The sequence below is a fragment of the Musa acuminata genome, chromosome BXJ2-6, assembly GCF_036884655.1.
Source record: "Musa acuminata AAA Group cultivar baxijiao chromosome BXJ2-6, Cavendish_Baxijiao_AAA, whole genome shotgun sequence".
Classification (NCBI taxonomy): Eukaryota; Viridiplantae; Streptophyta; class Magnoliopsida; order Zingiberales; family Musaceae; genus Musa; species Musa acuminata.
Window position 1 is genome coordinate 1692882 of NC_088343.1, and position 21181 is coordinate 1714062.

At 45.0% G+C, this 21181-nt stretch overlaps 4 protein-coding genes across 9 annotated transcripts; 1 reads left to right on the top strand and 3 right to left on the bottom strand.

Annotated features, from left to right (window-relative positions):
- Nucleotides 1–977: 977 nt before the first annotated feature.
- LOC103986617 (zinc transporter 7) lies at nt 978–2852 on the bottom strand. Of its 2 annotated transcripts, none has more exons than XM_009404654.3 (5): nt 2732–2852; nt 2604–2661; nt 1856–2514; nt 1622–1771; nt 978–1532 (listed from the first exon to the last, which is right to left on the bottom strand). In XM_009404654.3, the coding sequence occupies exons 1-5, from the start codon at nt 2744–2746 to the stop codon at nt 1227–1229; spliced, it is 1188 nt and encodes a 395-aa protein (XP_009402929.2). In that variant the 5' UTR covers nt 2747–2852; the 3' UTR covers nt 978–1226. The 2 variants fall into 2 exon arrangements, with proteins under 2 accessions (XP_009402929.2, XP_064967302.1); XM_065111230.1 differs by having other exon boundaries at nt 1856–2512; nt 2601–2661; nt 2732–2851.
- Nucleotides 2853–3656: 804 nt separating this feature from the next.
- Nucleotides 3657–9536, bottom strand: LOC103986618 (probable phospholipid-transporting ATPase 7). Of its 4 annotated transcripts, none has more exons than XM_009404659.3 (11): nt 9279–9536; nt 6880–8729; nt 6679–6789; nt 6230–6506; nt 6065–6153; nt 5869–5956; nt 5557–5766; nt 5335–5460; nt 5096–5194; nt 4794–4985; nt 3657–4549 (listed from the first exon to the last, which is right to left on the bottom strand). In XM_009404659.3, exons 2-11 carry the CDS (start codon nt 8694–8696, stop codon nt 3887–3889), a joined length of 3672 nt encoding a protein of 1223 aa, XP_009402934.2. In that variant the 5' UTR covers nt 8697–8729; nt 9279–9536; the 3' UTR covers nt 3657–3886. The 4 variants fall into 4 exon arrangements, with proteins under 4 accessions (XP_009402934.2, XP_009402930.2, XP_009402933.2 ...); XM_009404655.3 differs by having other exon boundaries at nt 5557–5796; nt 9279–9504; XM_009404658.3 differs by having other exon boundaries at nt 5557–5796; nt 6880–8787; nt 9279–9504.
- A 2853-nt stretch (nt 9537–12389) lies between these two features.
- Nucleotides 12390–18008, top strand: LOC135614172 (BTB/POZ domain and ankyrin repeat-containing protein NPR1-like). Of its 2 annotated transcripts, XR_010487446.1 has the most exons (5): nt 12390–13502; nt 14500–15247; nt 16483–16553; nt 16982–17182; nt 17575–17711. XR_010487446.1 is itself a non-coding variant. In XM_065111232.1 (4 exons), the coding sequence occupies exons 1-4, from the start codon at nt 12888–12890 to the stop codon at nt 17829–17831; spliced, it is 1821 nt and encodes a 606-aa protein (XP_064967304.1). In that variant the 5' UTR covers nt 12394–12887; the 3' UTR covers nt 17832–18008. The 2 variants fall into 2 exon arrangements, 1 of the variants encoding a protein (XP_064967304.1); XM_065111232.1 differs by lacking the exon at nt 16483–16553 and having other exon boundaries at nt 12394–13502; nt 17575–18008.
- Nucleotides 18009–18359: 351 nt separating this feature from the next.
- Nucleotides 18360–20109, bottom strand: LOC135614173 (heat shock factor protein HSF30-like). The gene is made up of 2 exons (XM_065111233.1): nt 19576–20109; nt 18360–19310 (listed from the first exon to the last, which is right to left on the bottom strand). The coding sequence occupies exons 1-2, from the start codon at nt 20092–20094 to the stop codon at nt 18576–18578; spliced, it is 1254 nt and encodes a 417-aa protein (XP_064967305.1). The 5' UTR covers nt 20095–20109; the 3' UTR covers nt 18360–18575.
- Nucleotides 20110–21181: the final 1072 nt, after the last annotated feature.

Below are 21181 nucleotides of genomic sequence, written 5' to 3' on the forward strand. Positions count from 1 at the left end.
TTGTCTCCGGCCGAGGTGCGCCGCTTTTCCTGTTCCTCGGTTCTCTTGCAAGGGATCCGCATTTCCGTGAACGTAGCCCCGATCTTGGTGAAAAACTTGGGCACTGTAGGCGGCAGCCCGAGAAAGGAGGTAATCGTTGCTAGCAAATCGAATTCTCGGGTCCGAGATTCAAGAATTGTCTTAGAAGAGAACTAACCCGGTGCCACCTTCCTCCTCGATCCTTCCCCTCTCTGCGCAGCGGAATGTTCCCGCGACCTCGATCATGCCAAAAGGAGGTCGATGTCATCCTTTATCGCTCCCCATCAGATCACAGAAACCAAATCGCAGGAAGAACATGGCGCGTGCTACCATCTCTTTCATCACACCAAGATCTTAAATCGCACAAAAGAACAATGAAACGAAGACCAGAATCGCAGTAAACAGATAGAACGAGAGATGGGAAAGGAGAAGAGAACGCATACGGACCGTCCTGACTCCTCGATCCGCCTAAATGTTATCGAGATCCCATAAGGAGGTCGATGTCATCAAGATTCACTCCCCCATCAAATCACAGAAACCAAATCACAAGAAGAACAGGGCAAGATCCACCATCTCTTAACATCGTATCAAAACCCTAAATCACACAAAAGAACAACGAAAACCCGAATTCACAAGAAACGAGAAAACCCAATCGATCAAAACTTAGACGCAGAGATGAGGGGGAAGGAAGAAGAGAGAGGCTGACCGAGCAAGAGGCAGTCGGCGATCGTGCTCTCCACAGCGGGCATCGCTCGTCCTCCTCCATTAGCCGCCACCCCAAACGACATCTTTGTCCGTGCCATATATTTTTGACCTACATAATTATATTTATATACCTTTTGATTTTATTTGGGATCAAGTCGGATACAGAATTAGATATAATTCACATTTAGGTTTATTGGATGAGAATGGCAACCGATTGACTCGCTTTGAATTGATTTTGGTATCATTCAGTTGGATATCCATAAAGTCAAATCAAACATTAGTTTCAGCAGTTAAGACAAAATAGAGTCACTACCAACAAGAAAAAGGAAGTCACGTGCACTCTTTACAGGATCAATCGGCGGTGGTGCAAGCACCGATCATCCTTTGGTATACATTCCTAATGCGTTTTGGATGGACCAGCTAAGTGTTCGATGTTAGAGAAGTCCAAGCAAGGTATTGCGGTGGTGGTGGTGGTGATCTTCCAAGTAGCTCTTAGTCTCGTCTCAAGCCCAGATCGCAAGGATCGACATGGATCCGGCGCCGACGAAGAGGGCGGCGTAGGACGCCACCTGAAGCTTCACATTGCTGCTCATCCTCCGGCCGAGGAAGTCGGCGGCTATCAGATCGACCAAGGCCATGTAGATCAGAATGCCCGCCGACACCGAGTCGAGCAGCCCCTCCACCACCAGCGCTCGTGGGCTGTTGGCGTTGAAGGACGACGCGACGCCGGCCCCCGCCGCGATCCCCGCCGGCGTCGTGATGGCGAAGAAGCACGCCATGAGAGCCGCAGCCAGGTGGTTGAACTGCGCCTGGTGTCGTCGCAGGTAGAATCCAGGCAAAGTTAAAGAGTGCAGAACGCAGAGACGAATGAAAGCAGTGGTAAAAGCCAAATGGCCACCTGGGAGATGCATCCGCCCAAAGCAAAGCCTTCGAAGAACTGGTGGAAGGAGAGGGCTGCTACCAGTGGCCTTATGGTGCAGGGGCTCCGGGAAACACCCAGCGAGAGGCCAATGATCACAGAGTGGGAGACGATTCCAAGCTCCAGAATCTAACCACATCATTAACTCGACCATTATTCCATTAGGAAGGATAATGGGATAGATTTGGTGAATTAAGCATGTGAGATGCCCACCTGTGATACGACCACGTGCCGCACGTGGTCTCCCTCTTCGTGGGCGTGTGCATGCGCGTGCCCGTCGACATGGTCACGCGCGTGGCTGTGGCGGTGCGCCGCCGCATGAGCGTGCATTCCGACGATGTGCATCGGATCTTTCTCGCTACCCACGTCGGCGTCCGGAGCGACAGAGACGACGACCGTGATTCCGAACTCCTCTTCGTCTGCCGACGTAGGTGCCACAGCTGCCGCTGCGGCAGCCTTCACGCCCGCAGCCTCTTCCCGGTGCTTCCGCTCGTAGAACTGGGTGGCCGCGAAGTCCAACACCAGCGTGCCGAGCGCCGCCGCCATAGCGACGAAGCCCGGGAAGGGGAAGCGCCGCCACGGCGAGATCGGGAGGCATGGGCTGGTGAGCGCGGACTGGGCGTCGTGGAGCATGTGCACGAACCCCGTGGCGAGGATGACGCCGGCAGCGAACGCCTTGGCGCAAATAAACACGCCCCCGTCGGTCCGCAGCAGCCGCCGCTTCCGGCCGGCCAGGGGGATGGCCACACCCACCACCCCCGCCACAAGGATCGCCACGATCGCCACCAATTTCAGCGTCAGCGCTGCCGCGTCGTCCCGGCACTCGTCAGCCGCCTCCCCAGCGCAGCTCGCCGTCGACATCGACGCCGATACCGTTTCGTCGATCGCCACCACATGACAGAAAACACCTTTAATCACATGATCGAAACTCGAGAAACCAAGGAAAAAACGCGATTTTTACCGGAGAAGGCGTGCAAATGGTCGCGGAATCGATTGAGGAAATACCAAGGCTCGAGATCCTGCGAACGAATAAGTTCCAAATAATCATGTCGAGCACCGATTACAAGGAAAAGGAATAAGATCGAATACCTCGAACAGTGACATTGCGTTGGATCGCTCTACCCGCTCGTCTCGGCTTTGGGTTTCGATAGACACAGCTCCAGAAGAGAGTAAAGAGGGTGTTATTGGGGATGCTGCAACTTTACGAGATGTCGTCATCCTAAGGAAGTAAAGGCCACTCCATGACGGGAACGGAAAGGGGTCACGCCGTGACGGTAACTGCGAGATCTGGGCGTTAATATGGTTGGATCGGACGGCTATCGACGTCGGATGTCTCAACGATGATCCGCTGACTTCCATTTTGCCGTCGTGTGATCACCAACGGGGGGTTCGAATTCGTCGGATTTGCCACGTGTCGTTGCAGGAGAACGCAGGTATCTGATGAGATAACGATGTCGACACAAAGAGGACGTCACATCTCGGGTTGGCATGGAATCCTTCTATAAGCAACACGCGAGGTCGCGTCACGGGTTGCGTCACGGGCGCTTTGTTCTGGAGTCGTCGATACGCGTGTGGTGCACCCGTTGGCGCCCTCCTGCTAGACTGCAGTGGGACCCTTCGTAACATCAGTAAGAAGCGAGGTAAGAGTGGTGGGTAATCTGAAGAGAAAAGGAAACGGTTCTGGGTAGTTGGCTATGCGAGGGGCGGTTCGCGTGTGTGACGGATCCGGATTACTACCCAAACCCGCAATAATATATATATATATACATATATGCAAAAGCCAACTATATATATATATATATATATATATATATATATATATATATATATATATATATATATATATATATATATATATATATATATATATATATATATATGCAAAAGCCAACTATAATTTGGCAAGTAAAAGAAACATGTCGACTGAGATGTGGTCAGGCTAATACCTGCATAGCTACTACAACCAGTAGTAATCTCAAGAAAGCAATCTGAGATAAGTGACAAAGTACAGAGCTGTGGTTCTATGTTACCTCATCTATTTCCATGAAGCTTCGATTGGACATGGCTATAAATGTGATAAAGCAGCAGGATTTATACAAGCAGGGGAAGTGTGTGTCGAGCATCCCCAAGAAGCGTAGTGTAAAACGAATTGGTGGGTAATCAAAATGTGAAAGACCAAAACTAACCAATGGGGCAACGAAAAAAAAGAAAATTTTTGCAGACATGGATACGGTGGCTGACAGGTTAGGATACAGTATGAATGGTCAGTGATGAGACTTTCCTGTGTAACTTTCCTCGGAGCTGCCTGATCTTGGCATCAACCCTTGCAGTGAAACCAATCTTGGTTTTCTGCCTTGCCTTGGACTTCTCTCTCTTCCACATATGCTGGTCTTCGACATCCTTCTTGTAGTGTTTGATTTCGTGGATCACATGGTTGTCCAGTGGATTGAAGGTTCTCTGGAAGGAGATGTGAACCAGATATGGAATGTTGCAGACTGCAGTAACCAGAAGTGTGGCAGACCAGTAAACGGGTGCTGGTCCGAGGGCTTCCGAGAGTATTTGGTGGGAATTCCCGGAGATTGTTGGTGAAGACAATCCATAGGCAACCAAGAAGAGATACCACGCGACAACACTGCCCCACACAAAGAGATGCTGGATCCATGTGAAGTGGCTCATGATAAGGGCAATTTGCACATTGACAGCCCAGATAATGCAGGTGAACATGGTGGTGCCGACGGCAGCTAAATCAGCGGTCTGGCCACCGGCACAGAATGCTCCGTGGTAGAAGATTGCGATGTTGAGGAGAAATATGATGATGGACGCAGAGAGACCATTAAACATCCAACCGATAATCCTGTACCAACCGAAGAACAGGTCCCTTGGCCCTTGTTGATACAGTGCTGGAAACTGCAGAAGAAGATGATGATGATGATGAATCCAGTTTGTGTCATATAGGAACAAGACCATAAATGATGTGCATGACAAGAAGATTATGTAATGAAGACGTTAGACAAACAGAAGATTGGGCCACAGAAAAAAAAAAAAAAAAAGGAAGAACTAATCCTCACTGATGGTGAATCTGTCTGACAAGTCAAAACATTACAATAATGAGATTGTATTTGGAAAAAACAAAACTAATAAGAAAACATACCTGCAAGCATACTTCAGAAGAAACATCTTGCTCAAAGACTCCTAATGATATGACTGGCAATGAGGTCAGCACAACATTAAATAGGAGCATATACCAGTCGTCATACACTGACTGCCCTGAGAAGCCAGTATATGCCTCGAAGTAGAATATTGTCAGACCGAATGCGATGTTTTTATAGAAGAAGTAACAAATCTGAAAACAACCCAAAAAATATCAAGCTAGTAAACAGCGTAGTCATGCACATTTACATAGAGAACGTAATAACTGCAAAAGCAAAAAATCAGTCGATCAATGGTTCTCACCATAAGTGCTATCCTCTTATAGCACCAGTGGCCATGTACAACAAGAAGCCGTTCAAGGAATCTGAACTGGGAAATGGAGAAATCACTAGCCATCACAGCCTGCAAGAATCAAAGTAGTCATGACCATATAGCAATTGGTTATCCAGTCATGCCAAGCATAAAGTGAGTCAGACATCTTAAAAGGTCAGAATTGAACAAATAATTGAGTTTTCAAGCAACTATTTCATCCTTTGCCAAACCTGCATCCCTTCTACACCACTAATGCCGACACCAATATCAGCCTCCTGAATCATGCCTACATCATTTGCACCATCACCTACAGCTAATGTAACTTTTCCTGTACCTTCTTTTACCAATCTAGTCACCTAGAGCAACAGATAAACTGTTATCAACTACAAAAATATGAAGGGTGGAGATTTTGGCACATCAAAGTACATTAGTCAAAAGATGACATATTGTACCATTGCTTTCTGCTTTGGGGAGACACGGCAACATATGACAGAAGCACAATCAACTGCTAGACTCAAAAACTGATTCTTTAAATCATCCTCCAGAGCATATGTTAGGGTTTTCCCATCAATTATTAAAGCAAAGGCTGCATCTGGGTCCTTCTCCAGCTTGATCATTTGGAAGGCATTTGTTATTTGCATCGAAAGGTTCTCTTTTGCTGCCTGATCAGTCATCAAATGTAAACGCACACCCTATCATAAAATCAAATTTCTGCATAGAACAAGATGAAGGGAAGTAATTGAATGCATATGATAAAGATGTACCTTGTTTGCATCATGTGTCAGTAGGTCAATGTTTGTGATGGATAAAGATATTTGTTTCATGCCTTGCCTAAGTAAACTGCAAGCAAATCTGCACAGAGAAGCGGTGTTCTGTATATCATCGATCGTGTAATTATAGCAAACAGTCAACCCATCAGTAACGATAGGTCTTCGGCTATGTGAATGGCTAGAGACGTACCCTATATTTATTGCAGTTTCAATCTTATCACCCGTCAGAACCCAGATCTTGAGACCAGCTTGCGCTAATTTGTCTATACACTGTGGAACCTGTGCAGGAGTTATCTGTCAAGAGAAGAAAAGAACAAGCAAATCGATAGTATAAAAGCAAGGGACAGAAGCTTACTCCTCTCTGTAATTTGTCTTCCACAGCAGTGGCACCAACAAGAATCAAATCCCTTTCCATCATCTCAGAGACTCGCTCAACTTGAGCTTCCCTATCTGGTCCAATTGTAGTTTTTGCTTTTAGAAAATCGGTGTTCCAAGCAGAATACTCAGATTCATCAAGCATCCTATATGCCAGTGCTAATGTCCGCAAGCCTGCTTCGCCATATTCATTCAGATGCTTGCTTGTATCATTCTCGTACAGTCTTCCATTTTTTGACAGTCTATCAAAGATGATGCTGCACAAAAAAAGGAGCACCGAAGATGAGTAATAATTGAGGACATATTCATTCCACTTGCACTAAATGATTTGAGAACATAAACGGATAAAAAAATTCTCGCACCATGATAAAGATATATCAACAATCAAATGTATCAACCCCATCAAGTAAGACAACTAGTCACACATACCTGTCAGCACCTTTGCAAAGAAGAATAATCTGCCCACCCTCATCACGCACAATTACTGACATTCTCTTCCTTTTGCTGTTGAATTCCAACAGATTGAGGATCTTGAACTCCCTGTGGGATACTGAATGCTTAAGATGCCAAGAATTAACAATAGAGATAAATGATAACCTACTGATTAAAATATATAGATTGAGCTATGACCTCTCCACAGGGTCCTCGGAAGGAGAATATTTCTCCCTGATGAATACGCTAGACTGAGTCCTCTTACAGAATTCAAAGCCAAATTCCCTGGCTGCAACAAGAAATGCTCCTTCGTCGGGTGATTCTGCTTCATAGGTGAAACCACCAGTTTCCTTATTGTGCTCAGGAATTGCTGTTTGACACAAAGCAAGTATCCTGAAGAACATGAGAATGGTACTGGCAGCGGGCTCGTTTGTCCAGTTTCCATGCATTAGGCGGTCATCTTCGAAACTGAAACCCTTTATGGCAGGCTTATGTGACTTCTCAACCATGCAAGTAATCCCATTTGCCAACTCAATCTCTGATGTCCCATAAAAACCCGCATTATCCTCCCCAAGTTCTTCAGTGTCATCGTGATGCTCAGGAGAACCAGAGGCCTCCGATGCCAGCTGCTTTGCAGCAGCAATTTCCACTTCACTAGCACGTACACCATATGAAACTCCAGCTATGGAACACTTGAGAAAGTCCATCTGATTGCAAGTTAAAGTGCCTGTTTTGTCCGACAAAATTGTATCGACTTGCCCAAGTTCCTCATTTAAGTTTGAAGTCCGAGCTCGTGCAGGTTTTCCTATCTCCTCATCATACATGAGAACGTCTTGATTGATGAATGTCGCTTGCAAGACCTTGACGACTTCAATAGAAACATAGAGTGAAATAGGTATTAGGTATCCATAAAGAATAAGGGCTGTGACCATATGAAAAATACCAGATAACGCTGGCTTTGAAGGATCATACAAGCTTGTTGTATTATTTGGTTCCAAGAACCACCAATTCGGCATATCATATTTTGTCATCACAGCAAACCCTATGGAGCTAACCAGTGAAATGAGTACGAGAACAGTAAAGAGGATGTATATAATCTTATCCATTTTCTTCTCAATTCTGCTTCTCTTGGATGGTGATTCTGTCGCATTCTGCATAACTTTGCTGTCATGACCAGTGAAGATAACCACTCCATATATATAGCTAGTGTTCCTAAGCTTTGAATCTCTGAGCAGAACCTGATTTGGATCAAGTGCATAGACTTGTCTTTCATACTCAAGGTTACCCACAAAAGTGTAGAGATTAGGATTCGGGTCTTCACATCTTAGGGTGGCTGTAAAATCCCTGAAAGCCTCATCATCTTCCAAAGCCAACGTTACCTCCAGCGACCTCTTGACCTTCAAATTCGTCTCACCATCCAAATTCATAGTCTCCACATAGCATATCCCATCTTCATAGCTTGACGAAAGTAGAAGCAAGTCAGCCGGAAAGAACCGGTCTTTCTCGACCTTGACAACATCTCCAACCCGAATCTTCTGCCAAGGTTTGTAACCAAACTGCCCCTGCCCGTCGTGGACGCTAACCTTCCGGCTGTTGACTTTCATGTCCTGATAAAATCTCCGCCAATCTTCCAGTGCCTCTTTCGCCATACTGAGGCCGACAACAAAGGCCAGAGGCGCGATCATGCTCATGGGGTTGAATGGGGACACAGGGGTGATGGAGATGATGGCAGCGAGGAGAAAATAGATATTGGCTACACGACGGAATTGCTCAAATAGCGCCTTGGGGAGGAAGGTAATGGCATTGTACCTCGTGGTGGAGATATAGTTGCTTGAGTAATCGAGGGGCTTCTTGCCGTGGAGTTGGGATTGGTTGCAGTGGACGATGCGGGAGTAACCGGGACCTTGGAGGAAGGGGGTTTGCTCATCATCCGCTAACACGGCCGGGCGGGCACAGGCGAAAGTATAAAGCAGGCTCCAGCGGAGCCGATCCCTTTTCCTTACTCGCCGTGCCATCGCTCCCCTCGTTCGACTTCCTTTAAGCTCAGGCTACAGACAAGAACGAAGCATCCCCCGTCATAACAGAGTTGGAAACTTTCTCTCTAATCTACAGCACAATGCGTGTAATGTTTATGGGTTGACAAGATTCCAGATATTTATCTGAAAGTTACAACAATTATGGAATTAATATCGACTCAGAGCTCCGCCCTATTCATTATAATGACGCCGAAAAAGATCGATTTCGAGTATCCCATCAAAATTCCTGTCGTCGAACGGCAAATGGAGAAGCATTAAGTGTTCGGGTGCCCTAACGCTAACTGAGCCTCGACAACCAGGATAACGAGAAGAGTAAACAGATATTGCAGCTCGAACCGCAGACCTAATCGCAGGAAACTCAAAGGAAGACGGAATCGGCGACGGTATTACTTTTAGATCCGCAGAGTAGACGAAGAACTCGCCGAGGGATGGCTTCATCCGTGTTTGGCCAACCAAAATCACAAAAATAATCCCACAAAGCAAGAACCGAATCGGGACCACGAGCGAGGAAGCCAAGATCGACGACTCGGCCGGACGCAAAAGGGAAAAGATTTGACGCACCTGGAACCGATGCCCAAGCCCCTCCGGAATGCCAACTCTACAGGGACCAGCCACCGCCCGATAGGCGTCGGAGATCGCGCCCGACGAAGACCTCCTCCTCGACGATGTAGCGACCGCCAAAGCAAGAGACTAGAGGAGAGGGGACGAGAGAGAGATGGGAGGCTCTCCCTGCCTCTCCCTCCGTCTCTCGCTTTCTCCCTCTCTCTCCAGACGCAACGCGAGGATTTCCCGGACTTCGCACATCGCCCTCAAATTTTGCCTCTGCTATTATATCTTTTTTTTTCCCAGGTATTATTAAGCGGAGTTAAATTGTTCGTTCAAAACGAGATTAACGGAACCTAAGCTCGTAACTTTTAGCTGGACCGCAGAGCAGATGCGGCCACGCTCGAACCTTACCCAACTCCCCCACCCCGTCGATCGTCGAGGGGGTCCCATTCACGCGGAGCACCATTCACCTCCCACTCGTCGCAGGGTAGCGACGGTACGGCCGAGGAGGAGTGGGCGGGGGGTGTTTCCTCGACAGACACGTCGGCACCCACTTCTCCCTCGGTCGGTGCCACGCGTAAGGACGCGGTCGCTCTTGCACGGTGCTGTAGGGGGTGGTGGTCCGGCTTGCGGACAGGATCCAGTACGAGGCGACAGCGCAGGTGCGGCTATTCCGTGGAACTGGATCCAGTACAGGACAACGAGGACAGCAAGTTGATGTCCAACCCCTCTTTCTTACCTGCCTTATGATTGGGCGATAATTTTTGCGCCCCACGGGTACTTTGAACTCGAAGGCCGGTCGGAAAACGAGTAAGAAGTACAGGTGTGCGGTTGCTTTTTTGTTCATTCATTAATTTAGGGAAAATGACAGTCATGTGGGCTAATTTTTGAGTGGTTTCCTAATACGTGTCACTCTTACCGCCTGGTTATTGTAATTAAGCTTAATTAGGAGAGAGCATAATGTTGATGTAAGAAACTCTAAACTTGGAGCAATTGAAATATATAAATAAAATCATATCTACTAATGTATATATCCATGATATATTTATTGCAGGTTCATCTGATAGGATTAGCTCCACCTTAAAATATAAATAAGATCATGATTATATAAGCATAAATTTCAGAAGTTGGTGGTGATGTTGTGACAAGATGATTACATCAAAAATTAAAAGTTATTATTTATGTGATTGAGTGATATTCATGAATGACACATCAGCAAATGAAATAAGTGATTTTCATGTGTCAATTAAATTATTTTTAAATATAAAAAAATTATTTAATAATCCTCAATCCAAATTGAGAGATTTATAATTCTGTTCGATTAAAAAATTATCTAAAAATTGACAAGTTTAGTCTTCACTTTTTTTTTTTTTTTTTTTTTTTTGTGCACATCGCAATCGTATGAAAGTCACGAAATCATTGAACAATCATACGAAAGTCACAAAATCATTGAAATGATTAGCTTTCATATCGATATGTTAACATCATATGTTGGATAACAACTCAATCATAGAAAATTTGCAAGGTTTTTTTTTTTAATTTTTTTTGACAAATATAGAACTTTTAAAGTAATCAAGTGAGTATCTCAAAAAATTGATACATCCGAAAACATAATTTAACATCGTACTATTAGTTCTACCCATATTCTGTATACATGACTAAAGTAAGATCTCAAATTTTCTTTACCATTATCAATAGAGGTGCAGCAAAAAAAATTAATTTAAAAATTAAAACATACTAACTTACTAAACAAAATAATAAGATTTTCTTTATATTTAATATTTTTGACACCTATACATAATTATAGTCTCTAATAAAAAAATACAATCACACGATTAATATGTTCAAAATTTATATGTATAAAATATCCATGTATTATTGTTCATATATGTGTACGGAAATAATATATATACATTATTTGTGTTTTTATTGTCATGTTAGGTTATTTGTAATCATACATCAGATTTGAATAATATTATCTGTTAAATACTTATCTGTTGGCTGAACTTTATTGAAGAGATTGATGGATCAAATGCACTCATTCTTAGCTCCCTCCATCACCCCTCCTAATGCGCTCATTCCTCTTATGATTTGAATCTCATTTGGTGTTTCCACTTACTTTCGATCGATATCATGTCCGATTACTTATCGACAGAGAAAACTTTGAGAGCACACAAAGAATATAAATTAAAGAGTTAGAAATATAGGATACTTATAATAAAGTAATAGATCTTTCCAAAGCTCAATCTTTCATCCTTGGAGTAAGATGAGCACCGTCAAAGCCGCAGGCATGACTTTAATGGAGATGGCCGGCTATCAATGCATTCGGTACCAAGTTACAGTGGAAGTGATCGAGAGAGACGGGCGATGCTTCTCCAAACCTGCGTGGAAATGGCAGCTCGATCCTCTCAAGCTGAAATTTGTAGTTTATTGCAGAATTATTTAGAATTTACTCCCATCTCTCTCTCTCTCTCTCTCATGACATGCATGAACCTGTGGCCTGTTCTTCCCGTGAGAGAAAAAGGAAAGGAACTATGGGCAATGGAAAGCTAGTTGACTGGAGGACACAGCCCCTTTCTGGAGGTCCCTTTTCCTCTCCTCACCTTTGTTATCCTCCTTTGAAGGTTTGATAGGACGATAGAGTCGAATAAAGATTTTAAGCCTTTTTCGATAATAAGTTTTGGTATTAAAATCAGCTCCAAATAATATTTAATAGTTAGAATCATACAATCTTTCATTCATTTAATATTTAGATCGGATGATGATGATGCCAAATCAAATCGGAAGAAACGCGGGCCCCATCAGAGCCCTCGGTGGGTCCCGGGATTAGACAACACAGAACGCGTGAGGTACGAAGGTGGCTGCGAACGCGTGGTACACGCGCTGAATGGATGGATAGGATGATGGGCCCCAAACAAAACAAGGGGCGTCGCGAGGTAAGCATTAGCTGCCTGTCGGCCCCACATCGTACCTTTTCGACCTAATCTCCTTTTATTAATCGCGTCGATTCTTACTAATCCCTCTCCTAATCACTGACGAAAGCAAAATTTCTTTTCATCGATCAATATAATATTACCTCAAAAAGTCGCCTCAGGTGTTCTTCCTCCACCCCCCCGCCCGTTGACCTCCTCAACTCTCTCTTTGGGCACGCTGCAAGAGAATAAATCTGCGTCGGAGGATTGAAAGGTTAAGTTGACGAATCGACGATGTCTAGATGATGTGACACTGTCTTGGTGCTTGTGAGTTGCTCCTCGTGATCCAGCTCAATTACCGTGACGACGTTTATAGCTAATGCAGTCGCTTGCCTACCAACTCTGTAGTTGCTTAGGCTTGATTGACCTTTACGCGATCCGTCTCTGTAAGAGGAGATGTAGCATTTGGATACTATTCTTCTTCTTCTTCTTCTTCTTCTTCTTGTTCCACACGTGCGCATCATGCATGATCGATCGAACATTAGAGGAGTACTTGGAGATGGAGCGACGCCTTCTCTTCGGTCAATCATCACCATAAAGTCAAACAGCCTTCCGTTTGCTGTATCGGAACCCAAAGCCGACGTTTCCTGCCATCGTAATCTCGTGTAGATCTCCTCCCCCTTCTGTAACGCGCGCGACGTATCCAGAGTATATGCCGGCACGCCGTTGGACGACGGCGGTACAACGGTGGGACATGGAACCCAGCTACCTCACGGCCGCCACCGCCTTCTCGGGCTCCGACAACAGCAGCTGCGTGCACTTCTCCGGCGATGCGGCGGCTGCTGCAGCTCCGGACTCCGCCCCGCCCGCGGCGGAGGTCGAGGGACTCCGTCGCCTGTCGGACCACCTCGGCTCCGCCTTCCAGTCACCGGACTTTGAGTTCCTTGCCGACGCCCGCATCGCGGTCGGCCCCCCAGGGGACGGCGGGTCAGCGCCGCGCGAGGTCGCGGTACACCGCTGCGTGCTATCTGCCCGGAGCATCGTATTCCGGGAGGAGTTCGCGAGGCGGGGGAGGGGAACGGCCGCGGCCCCGGTGAGGATGGAGCTGAAGGAGCTGGTAAAGGACTTCGAGGTCGGGTACGACGCCTTGGTGGCGATGCTCGGGTACCTCTACACCGGGAGGGTGGCGCCGCTGCCCAAGGCGGTGTGCGCCTGCGTCGACGAGGAGTGCCGGCACGAGGCGTGCCGGCCGGCGGTCGATTTCATGGCCGAAGTGCTCTACGCCTCCTCCGTCTTCCAAATCGCCGAGCTGGTCAGCCTCTTCCAGGTGTGTTAATGGAATGCTCAAGTCTATCTCCGTCATGCCATCTTGCTGTTCTCTCTCAAACTTCTTGAGGTTTTGGGTGGGTATATGAGCATGGATTGCAACCAGCAAGATGGGATCTTTGAGGTCTGATTGATACACAAGCAACATAGATATTTCTACTACTGGTCAGCTAATGTTGGAGGTCTCGTGGCGAGTCATCTCTTTGTACCAAATTTCTCATCTCTCGATTCTTTTAGAGATGCATTCTTCGATTTCTTGTCATAGTAAGCAAAAAAGTAATCTTTGAGGTATTATAGTAAATCCTCCTTTCATGTTTATTTCAACAGGAATTAAACACCTTATTTAGAAGTTTAATTTTCCATGATGAGAGCCAATTTGACTTTGAATTGTGTCATGTAGATACCATGATTAAAAATAGAAGGCCAGGGATGATGATGTTATTCTGAACAAGAACAAGAGTGTATAGATATCTGGGTTTACGATCTTCATTCCTATCGGATGTGCTCTTTCTATTATCATGTCTTTACTGTTGTTGTTATCAGCTTATGTTTACGGCCGCATGGAAGCAAATTTCACATGGCCGAGTACACAAAAGGCGCAGATCGATGCTTGCGGCTTTCACCAATGTAGTACTAACCTTATCCTTCCAAATAGAGAGTCAAGAAAAATGAAGTGCATAACTACAATTTTTGCAACATATATAACCACCTCACATGTAGCGACTCCTTAGTTTGGTATCCCGTAGTTGACTTATGCCTTCGCATAGTTACCTTCTTAGACGGAGGAAAATTTGTTGTGCCATTCTTTACGTCTTTTGGGTTAGTGTTTTTGTTTTTTCTTGTATTCTTAAAGCACAAACATATTCATTACAGGATTAAAACTTACTATAAGTTTTTATCTAGATATGTGAAGTTTCCGTTATCGGTTTTTTCTTCATGTATGCTTATCGTCATTGTTTTCTTGAAATGCCGGTTAACCATCAATTGTTTAATTGCAGCGGCACCTCCTTGGTATTCTGGACAAGATGGCAATAGATGACATACCAGTAATTCTCTCTGTTGCTAAACTATGCGATAGCTCATGTGCCAATCTGCTCAGCAAATGCATAGACGTTGTAGTCAAGTCAGACCTAGATACCATCACCCTAGAGAAGAAGACGCCTCCTGATATTGTTAAGCAAATTATGGATTTACGCTTGAATTTTGGGCTAGTGGGACCTGAAAGCAGCAGCTTTCCTGATAAACACGTCAAGAGAATACATAGAGCTCTTGACAGTGATGATGTTGACTTAGTAAGAATGCTATTAAAGGAGGGGAATACAACGCTAGATGATGCATGTGCATTGCATTATGCGGTAGCATATTGTGATTCAAAAATCACAACAGAGCTGTTAGATCTTGCACTGGCAGATGTTAACCATAGAGACTTCAGAGGTTATACTGTGCTTCACATAGCTGCAATGCGTAAAGAACCTAAGATCATCGTGTCACTTCTGACAAAGGGAGCCAGACCATCTGATCTTACATTGGATGGAAGGAAAGCACTTCAGATTGCAAAGAGACTTACCAAGTCTGTGGAGTACCTCAGGTCGATTGAAGAAGGAGAAGCATCTCCTAAGAGTCGTTTGTGCATTGAGATATTAGAGCAAGCTGAAAGAAGAGATCCACAAGTAGGTGAAGCTTCTGTATCACTTGCAATGGCTGGTGATGACTTGCGGGGAAGATTGTTGTATCTTGAGAATCGAGGTAATTCCATCAGATCCCTAGTTAATCCTTCTTTTGATTTTGATCTAATTGTACAGTTCTTTTTCCACCATTTTGCAAGGTCGATCATATATCACTAGTTATTTTTTTCTCCCTTTTCGCAAATTTGCTTGTGTCGTACTTTTGTCCACTCCTAATCAGCTAATACAGAAGTGGCCTTTATGTGTTTGAATCGTCATTTGTTTTGTGTGCCCGTTGACTGTGGAAGAGTGGAGTTTGACCCCTGTAAGTCTTGTTTTTCCAATCATCGTATGCTGTTCTTTTTTTTATTAAATCTTCATTTCCTTTCCTACATAGGTAATTTTTTATATATAAAGTAACAAATGTCAGTCACACAAAGGATATATTAAACAGGAGGTCAGAGAGACCTCCAATAATCATACTTTGTGATTTAGGCTGCATATAAATAGACCCCTTGGAAATCCTTCATTGGGGGGAGCCCGGTTCTCTAGACTGCCCATTTATATATTATGTTTCTGGTGTGTTATAAAGAAATTAAGAGATCAAATCTGCTGAAACTTCAGTGTGATTTTTATTTATTCGAGAAGTATTTAATTGTTCAAGTGTTTTCCTTAGTTATTGAATCCTGATCCAATTCCAAATCGATTCATTAATATCATTTTTCTCCTGTGCCCTTATATCTTTTGCTTATGTCTCTTGGCTGCTTCGGATGCTTTCATATGTGCTGAAATCTACTTCTTAATGTTATATCTCCGTAATGCTCTGTTTAATTCAAAGGTCCTGAATAATACAAAGATCAGTTAGTTGTATAAATTGCATATTTCTTTATACTGATATTTTTAGTGTTTCTAAAGACTTTGGCCTTCGAAGATGCAGTTACCTCAATTGCATGTATAACTTATTGCCTTGTTTTGTTCTATGCCATCTTCTTCTTGCTGCTGTAATGTTTATTTTTCCTGTTGTTACTCCTCAAGCATCTGATGATCATCTTATGGTTATTAGTTTGAAACTTTTGAGATACATCAAGTGAGCCTTGTAAAAGTTCAGCATATTCATGCTGTTGCGAAGCTACAATATTTCTATTTCAAACCTATACAAGCAGGCTTGCAGTTGGCTATCCAACTTGTTAAGTTCAAATCTTGAGTTAGAGCTGTTAAACAAAAATTATAGGATCTGTTAAAAATTTATATACTCTTTATCTTGGTTTTATGTACAGCTCTATTTCCTCATTGTTTATTCTTCTAAGCAAAGTTCAGTTCAGAATGTTGTAACGGGAAACAAGAGCGCTTCCGATGTCCAAGTTCTTTGTCTCTATTCAAAGATGCTCGTAAGTAATCATGCATTATGTGATTCAAAGCTTTCGATTTTTTAGTCTTGTACGTGTTTCTGCAGAATTTTTTCTTATTGCATATATTAGCATATTTTCAGCAAAGATTTGATGCCGATTAACAATCTTCTGCATCCACTGTTAAAACGTCGCCCAATTCCTTGGTTTGTTTCAACTGATTTTTATAAAAAGATTGCAAGAAATTCTTTAGGCTAAGGAGAATGCTAATTTTTTTGGGGAGAAACTAGTCGCCTTTTGGAAATGGTCCGAAAAGAAAACTTCTAAATATGTCAAAATCCTGACAGAAATGGTAACTAGTTACTCCATACTGTATGACTTCACAACAAGGAGAATACCAGAATATTATATTTTGTTATTTTATGCATAATGTTTTTTTAATTTCTTTTATGTTTTGCATTATCGTGCAGTTGCTCTGGCAAGACTATTGTTCCCCATGGAGGCAAGAGTTGCTATGGACATTGCACAAGTTGATGGCACATCGGAGTTCACCTTAGGGTCTACCAGCAACCGTTCTACTGGAAATCAAAGGACTGCGATGGATCTAAACGAAGCACCATTCAAGATCAAGGAAGAGCATCTGGCTCGAATGAGAGCACTTTCCAGAACAGGTATTTTCTTAAGCTTTTCTTTCCATGTTCAGTGCTTTCTTGCGCTTGATCCTCAAGAGAAAAATATATTTATATCAGCGAATGATAATTTAAAAAATTATATATACAATCATACTAGTAGTTACAGTTCCATTCATTTTTTTGCTGGCTATGTAGAATTAGGCAATCCGGTGGAGGAGGTGAAACATATAGATGATGTAACATGGGCACTAAATGCTAAGTGAAATTCTCGATTCATCATTTCACACTTTTTAACTTTCGTATCGCCGTAGCTAGCTAATCATGCAGTAGACAGCCTTTGGGTTATACGTGCTCGATTCAACCAGCTGCTCTGTCGGTGATGTTGCACTCTGTACTATTCAACTGATGAAATCGATGATGGCATGTCACAGTGGAACTTGGGAAGCGCTTTTTCCCTCGGTGCTCTGAGGTCATCAACAAGATCATGGACGACGATCTCACAGAAATCACTGGCCTCGGACACCACACTTCGGAGGAGAAGAGGAGGAGATTTCAGGAGTTGCAGGAAGTCCTGTCAAAAGCATTTAGCCAAGACAAGGAGGAATTCGACAGGTCTGCCTTGTCTTCCTCATCCTCATCGTCATCTACATCCATCGACAAGGTTTGCCCGAACAAGAAGATGAGATGATTCCCACCTAGTCGATTCTATACCTTGTACGCAGATTATGGTTTCTTCGTGTCAAAACATGTTTGCTTCATCTCTCTGAGTTGTTGCCTCTCATAGAACCATGACACACCACTAGATCATGCTGTAACATGTGTTATATAACTCTTTGTCTAATATTACTGATTTGTGTTATTTACAAAGGTATTATGAACATCATAATATTAATGCAAAGCAGCTTGGATAGGCGACTGTTTCAGTATGATCATCCGTGGCTTCTATTGGAATGCAGAATCAAGTACCGGGTTTTATTTATTGTTTTTTTTTATATTTTACTGAAAACCTCTCCTTTTTTTTTCTTAATTTTGACTTTTGTTAGATCAATTTGAGTCAGATTGATGATGACTAACACGCATGAGATTAAACATTAAGTCAACTACAACTAAGTTGATGAGGAGGAAGAAACTGTTGCAGTTGAAGTCTCCACATAAAAGAAGAGGTCAAAGAAAACAGTAAAAGAAGTCAGCTATGACTTGCAGCAAAAGTCAACTGTAGACACCACAAAGCACGACTATCAACTGTAGATTCCAGGAATATCCACAGCTAAAAAGGTTCCAACTTTCTTACAATGGTGGACTCGACAAACGCAGGATATATAACTGAAATAACACTTAGATCCTATCAGCATCTCCAACTATATTTTAGACTACCTAATAATGTCATCATGTCTACATGCACTGAGATACGTGCACGAGGAAGATACCAGTGTTAAGGGTTCGAGTTCATTGAATCCATCTGCATCACCAAATCCTTCATGTCCTCTTCCCATTCCAGTTGCTCTGCAGCCGATTCCAGATCCTCCGCCTCCGCCTCCACCTCGGAGTGCTCTCCTTCTTCTTCGTCACCCTCCATCAGGATGCTCTCGTTGAGTAGTTCTTCCCATCTCAGATCGCTGATGGCGGCCGTGCTCTGATCGACTGGTTCCGGCGTCGCTCCGTCGGTCTCCGTTGAAGACAAGGACACACTGTCAATCTCCGAGCTGATGGCGAGTTCCAGGAGGTCCTCTGAGCTTGGGTTCGCCGGCAATCTTCTCTTCTTACCTGCGCCGCCAAGCTGCCTCTGCTGCTGCCCTCGCAGCACGAGCTCGCGGATGAAGGTGGGGCTCTTGAGCGCCCGCGCCAAGAAGGCCATCGTCCGCTGCTGCCTCCTCTCGGTGCCTTGCATCCGCCGCTCCATCTCGACGAGCTGCGCCCGAGAGCTCTGTTGCCGCTGCCGCAGCTTCACGATCTCCAGCATCATCACGTTGCGGTCCCTCCTCAGCCTATCCGCCTCGGCCTCGAGCCCGAACATCCCCAGTTCGACGCAAGCACCACTGCCGTGCTGCTGGCCCGAGCTCTGGGCGACGCCGCGCCGACGCTTGATGTTCTTAAGGAGGTGCTTACGTCCGCCCAAGAAGTCGGCGTTCGCGAACTCCCACCGGTCCGGATCGACCTTCCGAAACCCCTGCATCCGTCAGAGCCACCACCAAATCCCACAAATACTTAGCGACAAGTGAAGATTTTTAACCGAACCTGCCAGGTCTCATCCCATTCCGTCTCGATTTCAATCAAACCAGTGAAAATCCACGTTATCTTTACATTGTTCTGAGAATTCTTTTCGTCAAGGAACGACCTTGACCAATATCCCAAACTCTTGCTTTGGAACGCGGCGCTTCGAGATCAGCAGGACATAAAGACGGAATACAAGATTCAGGGGGAGCGGAGCTTACGTAGGTATTGAGCTGCCGAACGAAGCTGGAGAAGTTGCTGTGCTTGAAGTATTTGGGCAAAAGGGCGATGGCGAACTTGTGGGAATCCCAGACGATGAAGCTGTTCCGGGCGCGGCTCCACGACACCACCGCGTCCGTCTCAGGGTCCTCCACCATATCGAACGTCTTCGACAGGAACGGCGTCGGGCCGGCCTCGTGGAGCCCCGTCAGCGGTTGCGGCGCCGCCATCGCCTCCCCTTCCTCCTCCTCCTCCTCCTCCTTCACCATCAACACCGCATTCTCCATGGGTCGCCAATCTGAACCAGAACCCGGGACCAAGAAACGGATCACTGCCAACAACCCTTCTTCTTCTCCTGTCCTCCGTCGGAGTGAGGAGTGAGCACCAGCGAAGAAGGGGCGGGCGTGGTTGAAAGGGAGGCGGATAGAAGTTTCTGGAAAGAGGGAAGAAGCGGCGAACGGATGGGCCGTCTCGGCCTCTGCAGGCAACACGCGAAGCGACCCTGTTCTCTGTCGCCACATTCCGTCTTCCACCACCTGGCTTCCAGAAGCTTCCGTCGTCCGAATGCGATCCCATCCCGAGGCACTGCGGAGAGCGATCACTGCCGTCCCGTCGATGGCATCCTACGGCAGAGGCCTCGGGATCGACGGGTTCGAGGTGGCGAGGCCGTTGATTTCTTATCTTCTAGCGCCTACGAGTGCGGTGATCGACTGGTCGGCCTCTTCCATCATTGAACCTGGTGAGCCCATTCCGAGCCCGACGCGTGTCTCCGGATGTTTCGTGACAGACTCCCGTGCGTGCGATAAAGATCGGCTCCGAGGACGTATGATCTAAATCTTTAAGATTCGAACTACATCATTGATACTATCATATCAAAATGAGCCAAATATACGCAAATCTAACCTTACCAAAACTTCAAAGCGCATCAACTAAATTAAACGTGAGAATTGGATCCTAGAGAACCAAAAGAAGGCTGATGGGTAATTATTCAAAGCCATCTACTATGGTCCGATGTTGGTCGTAGGACATGGTTCGAGCCTAATTTACATAAATAATTTCGATCAAACCTAGTGTCTTGATCTTGCAAGACTATGTAGGTATCGAGGTGCCCCTCCTAGACACGCTTCAGGAAATTGATTGGTCCATCACAATGTTCCAATTGCATTAAGGCCGCTATGGGTTAACCTGTTGAATCTCATATTTTGATGATGAAATCAATTGATGAGTTTGTGATCTAATCTACGTTTTGAGTGACGCAGGACTAGCTTCGATCAAGGAGAGGCAAATTGATTAAAGCAAGAAGAATTATATTAGGCCGGAGTGAACATGTCAGAAGATTGGACGTTGGGCCGGAGAATCGGTCAATGTGTTGGTAGAAGGCTCGTGCCGTGAATTCGGACATCGAGTCGAAGGATCGGACATTGCACCAAGGAGATCGAAAGTTGCGGGAGTCAATATGTCGATTAGACAATTCGCCAAAGGAGAGGACGATGTGCCGAAGGATTGGACGAGCGTCGGATGAACCAATGACATGCCGGACAAATGATTCATGCTTTGTAATCATTTGTCTAAGATCAAAGTAGTTTATAAGGTAAATTGAGTTAGCTT

Coding starts and splice junctions, on each gene's coding strand:
- LOC103986617 (XM_009404654.3), bottom strand. Junction 2,515..2,603: donor CCATTTGCACGCCTTCTCCG/GTAAAAATCGCG, acceptor TCGACGAAACGG/TATCGGCGTCGATGTCGACG. Junction 1,533..1,621: donor TGGGCGGATGCATCTCCCAG/GTGGCCATTTGG, acceptor CGACGACACCAG/GCGCAGTTCAACCACCTGGC.
- LOC103986618 (XM_009404655.3), bottom strand. CDS start 8,696: ATGGCACGGCGAGTAAGGAAAAGGGATCGGCTCCGCTGGAGCCTGCTT. Junction 6,790..6,879: donor TCCGAGGACCCTGTGGAGAG/GTCATAGCTCAA, acceptor AGTATCCCACAG/GGAGTTCAAGATCCTCAATC. Junction 4,986..5,095: donor ATAAGAGGATAGCACTTATG/GTGAGAACCATT, acceptor GGTTGTTTTCAG/ATTTGTTACTTCTTCTATAA.
- LOC135614172 (XM_065111232.1), top strand. CDS start 12,888: ATGCCGGCACGCCGTTGGACGACGGCGGTACAACGGTGGGACATGGAA. Junction 15,248..16,981: donor GTTGTATCTTGAGAATCGAG/GTAATTCCATCA, acceptor ATTATCGTGCAG/TTGCTCTGGCAAGACTATTG. Junction 17,183..17,574: donor GAGAGCACTTTCCAGAACAG/GTATTTTCTTAA, acceptor GGCATGTCACAG/TGGAACTTGGGAAGCGCTTT.
- LOC135614173 (XM_065111233.1), bottom strand. CDS start 20,094: ATGTGGCGACAGAGAACAGGGTCGCTTCGCGTGTTGCCTGCAGAGGCC. Junction 19,311..19,575: donor TTCGGCAGCTCAATACCTAC/GTAAGCTCCGCT, acceptor TGACGGATGCAG/GGGTTTCGGAAGGTCGATCC.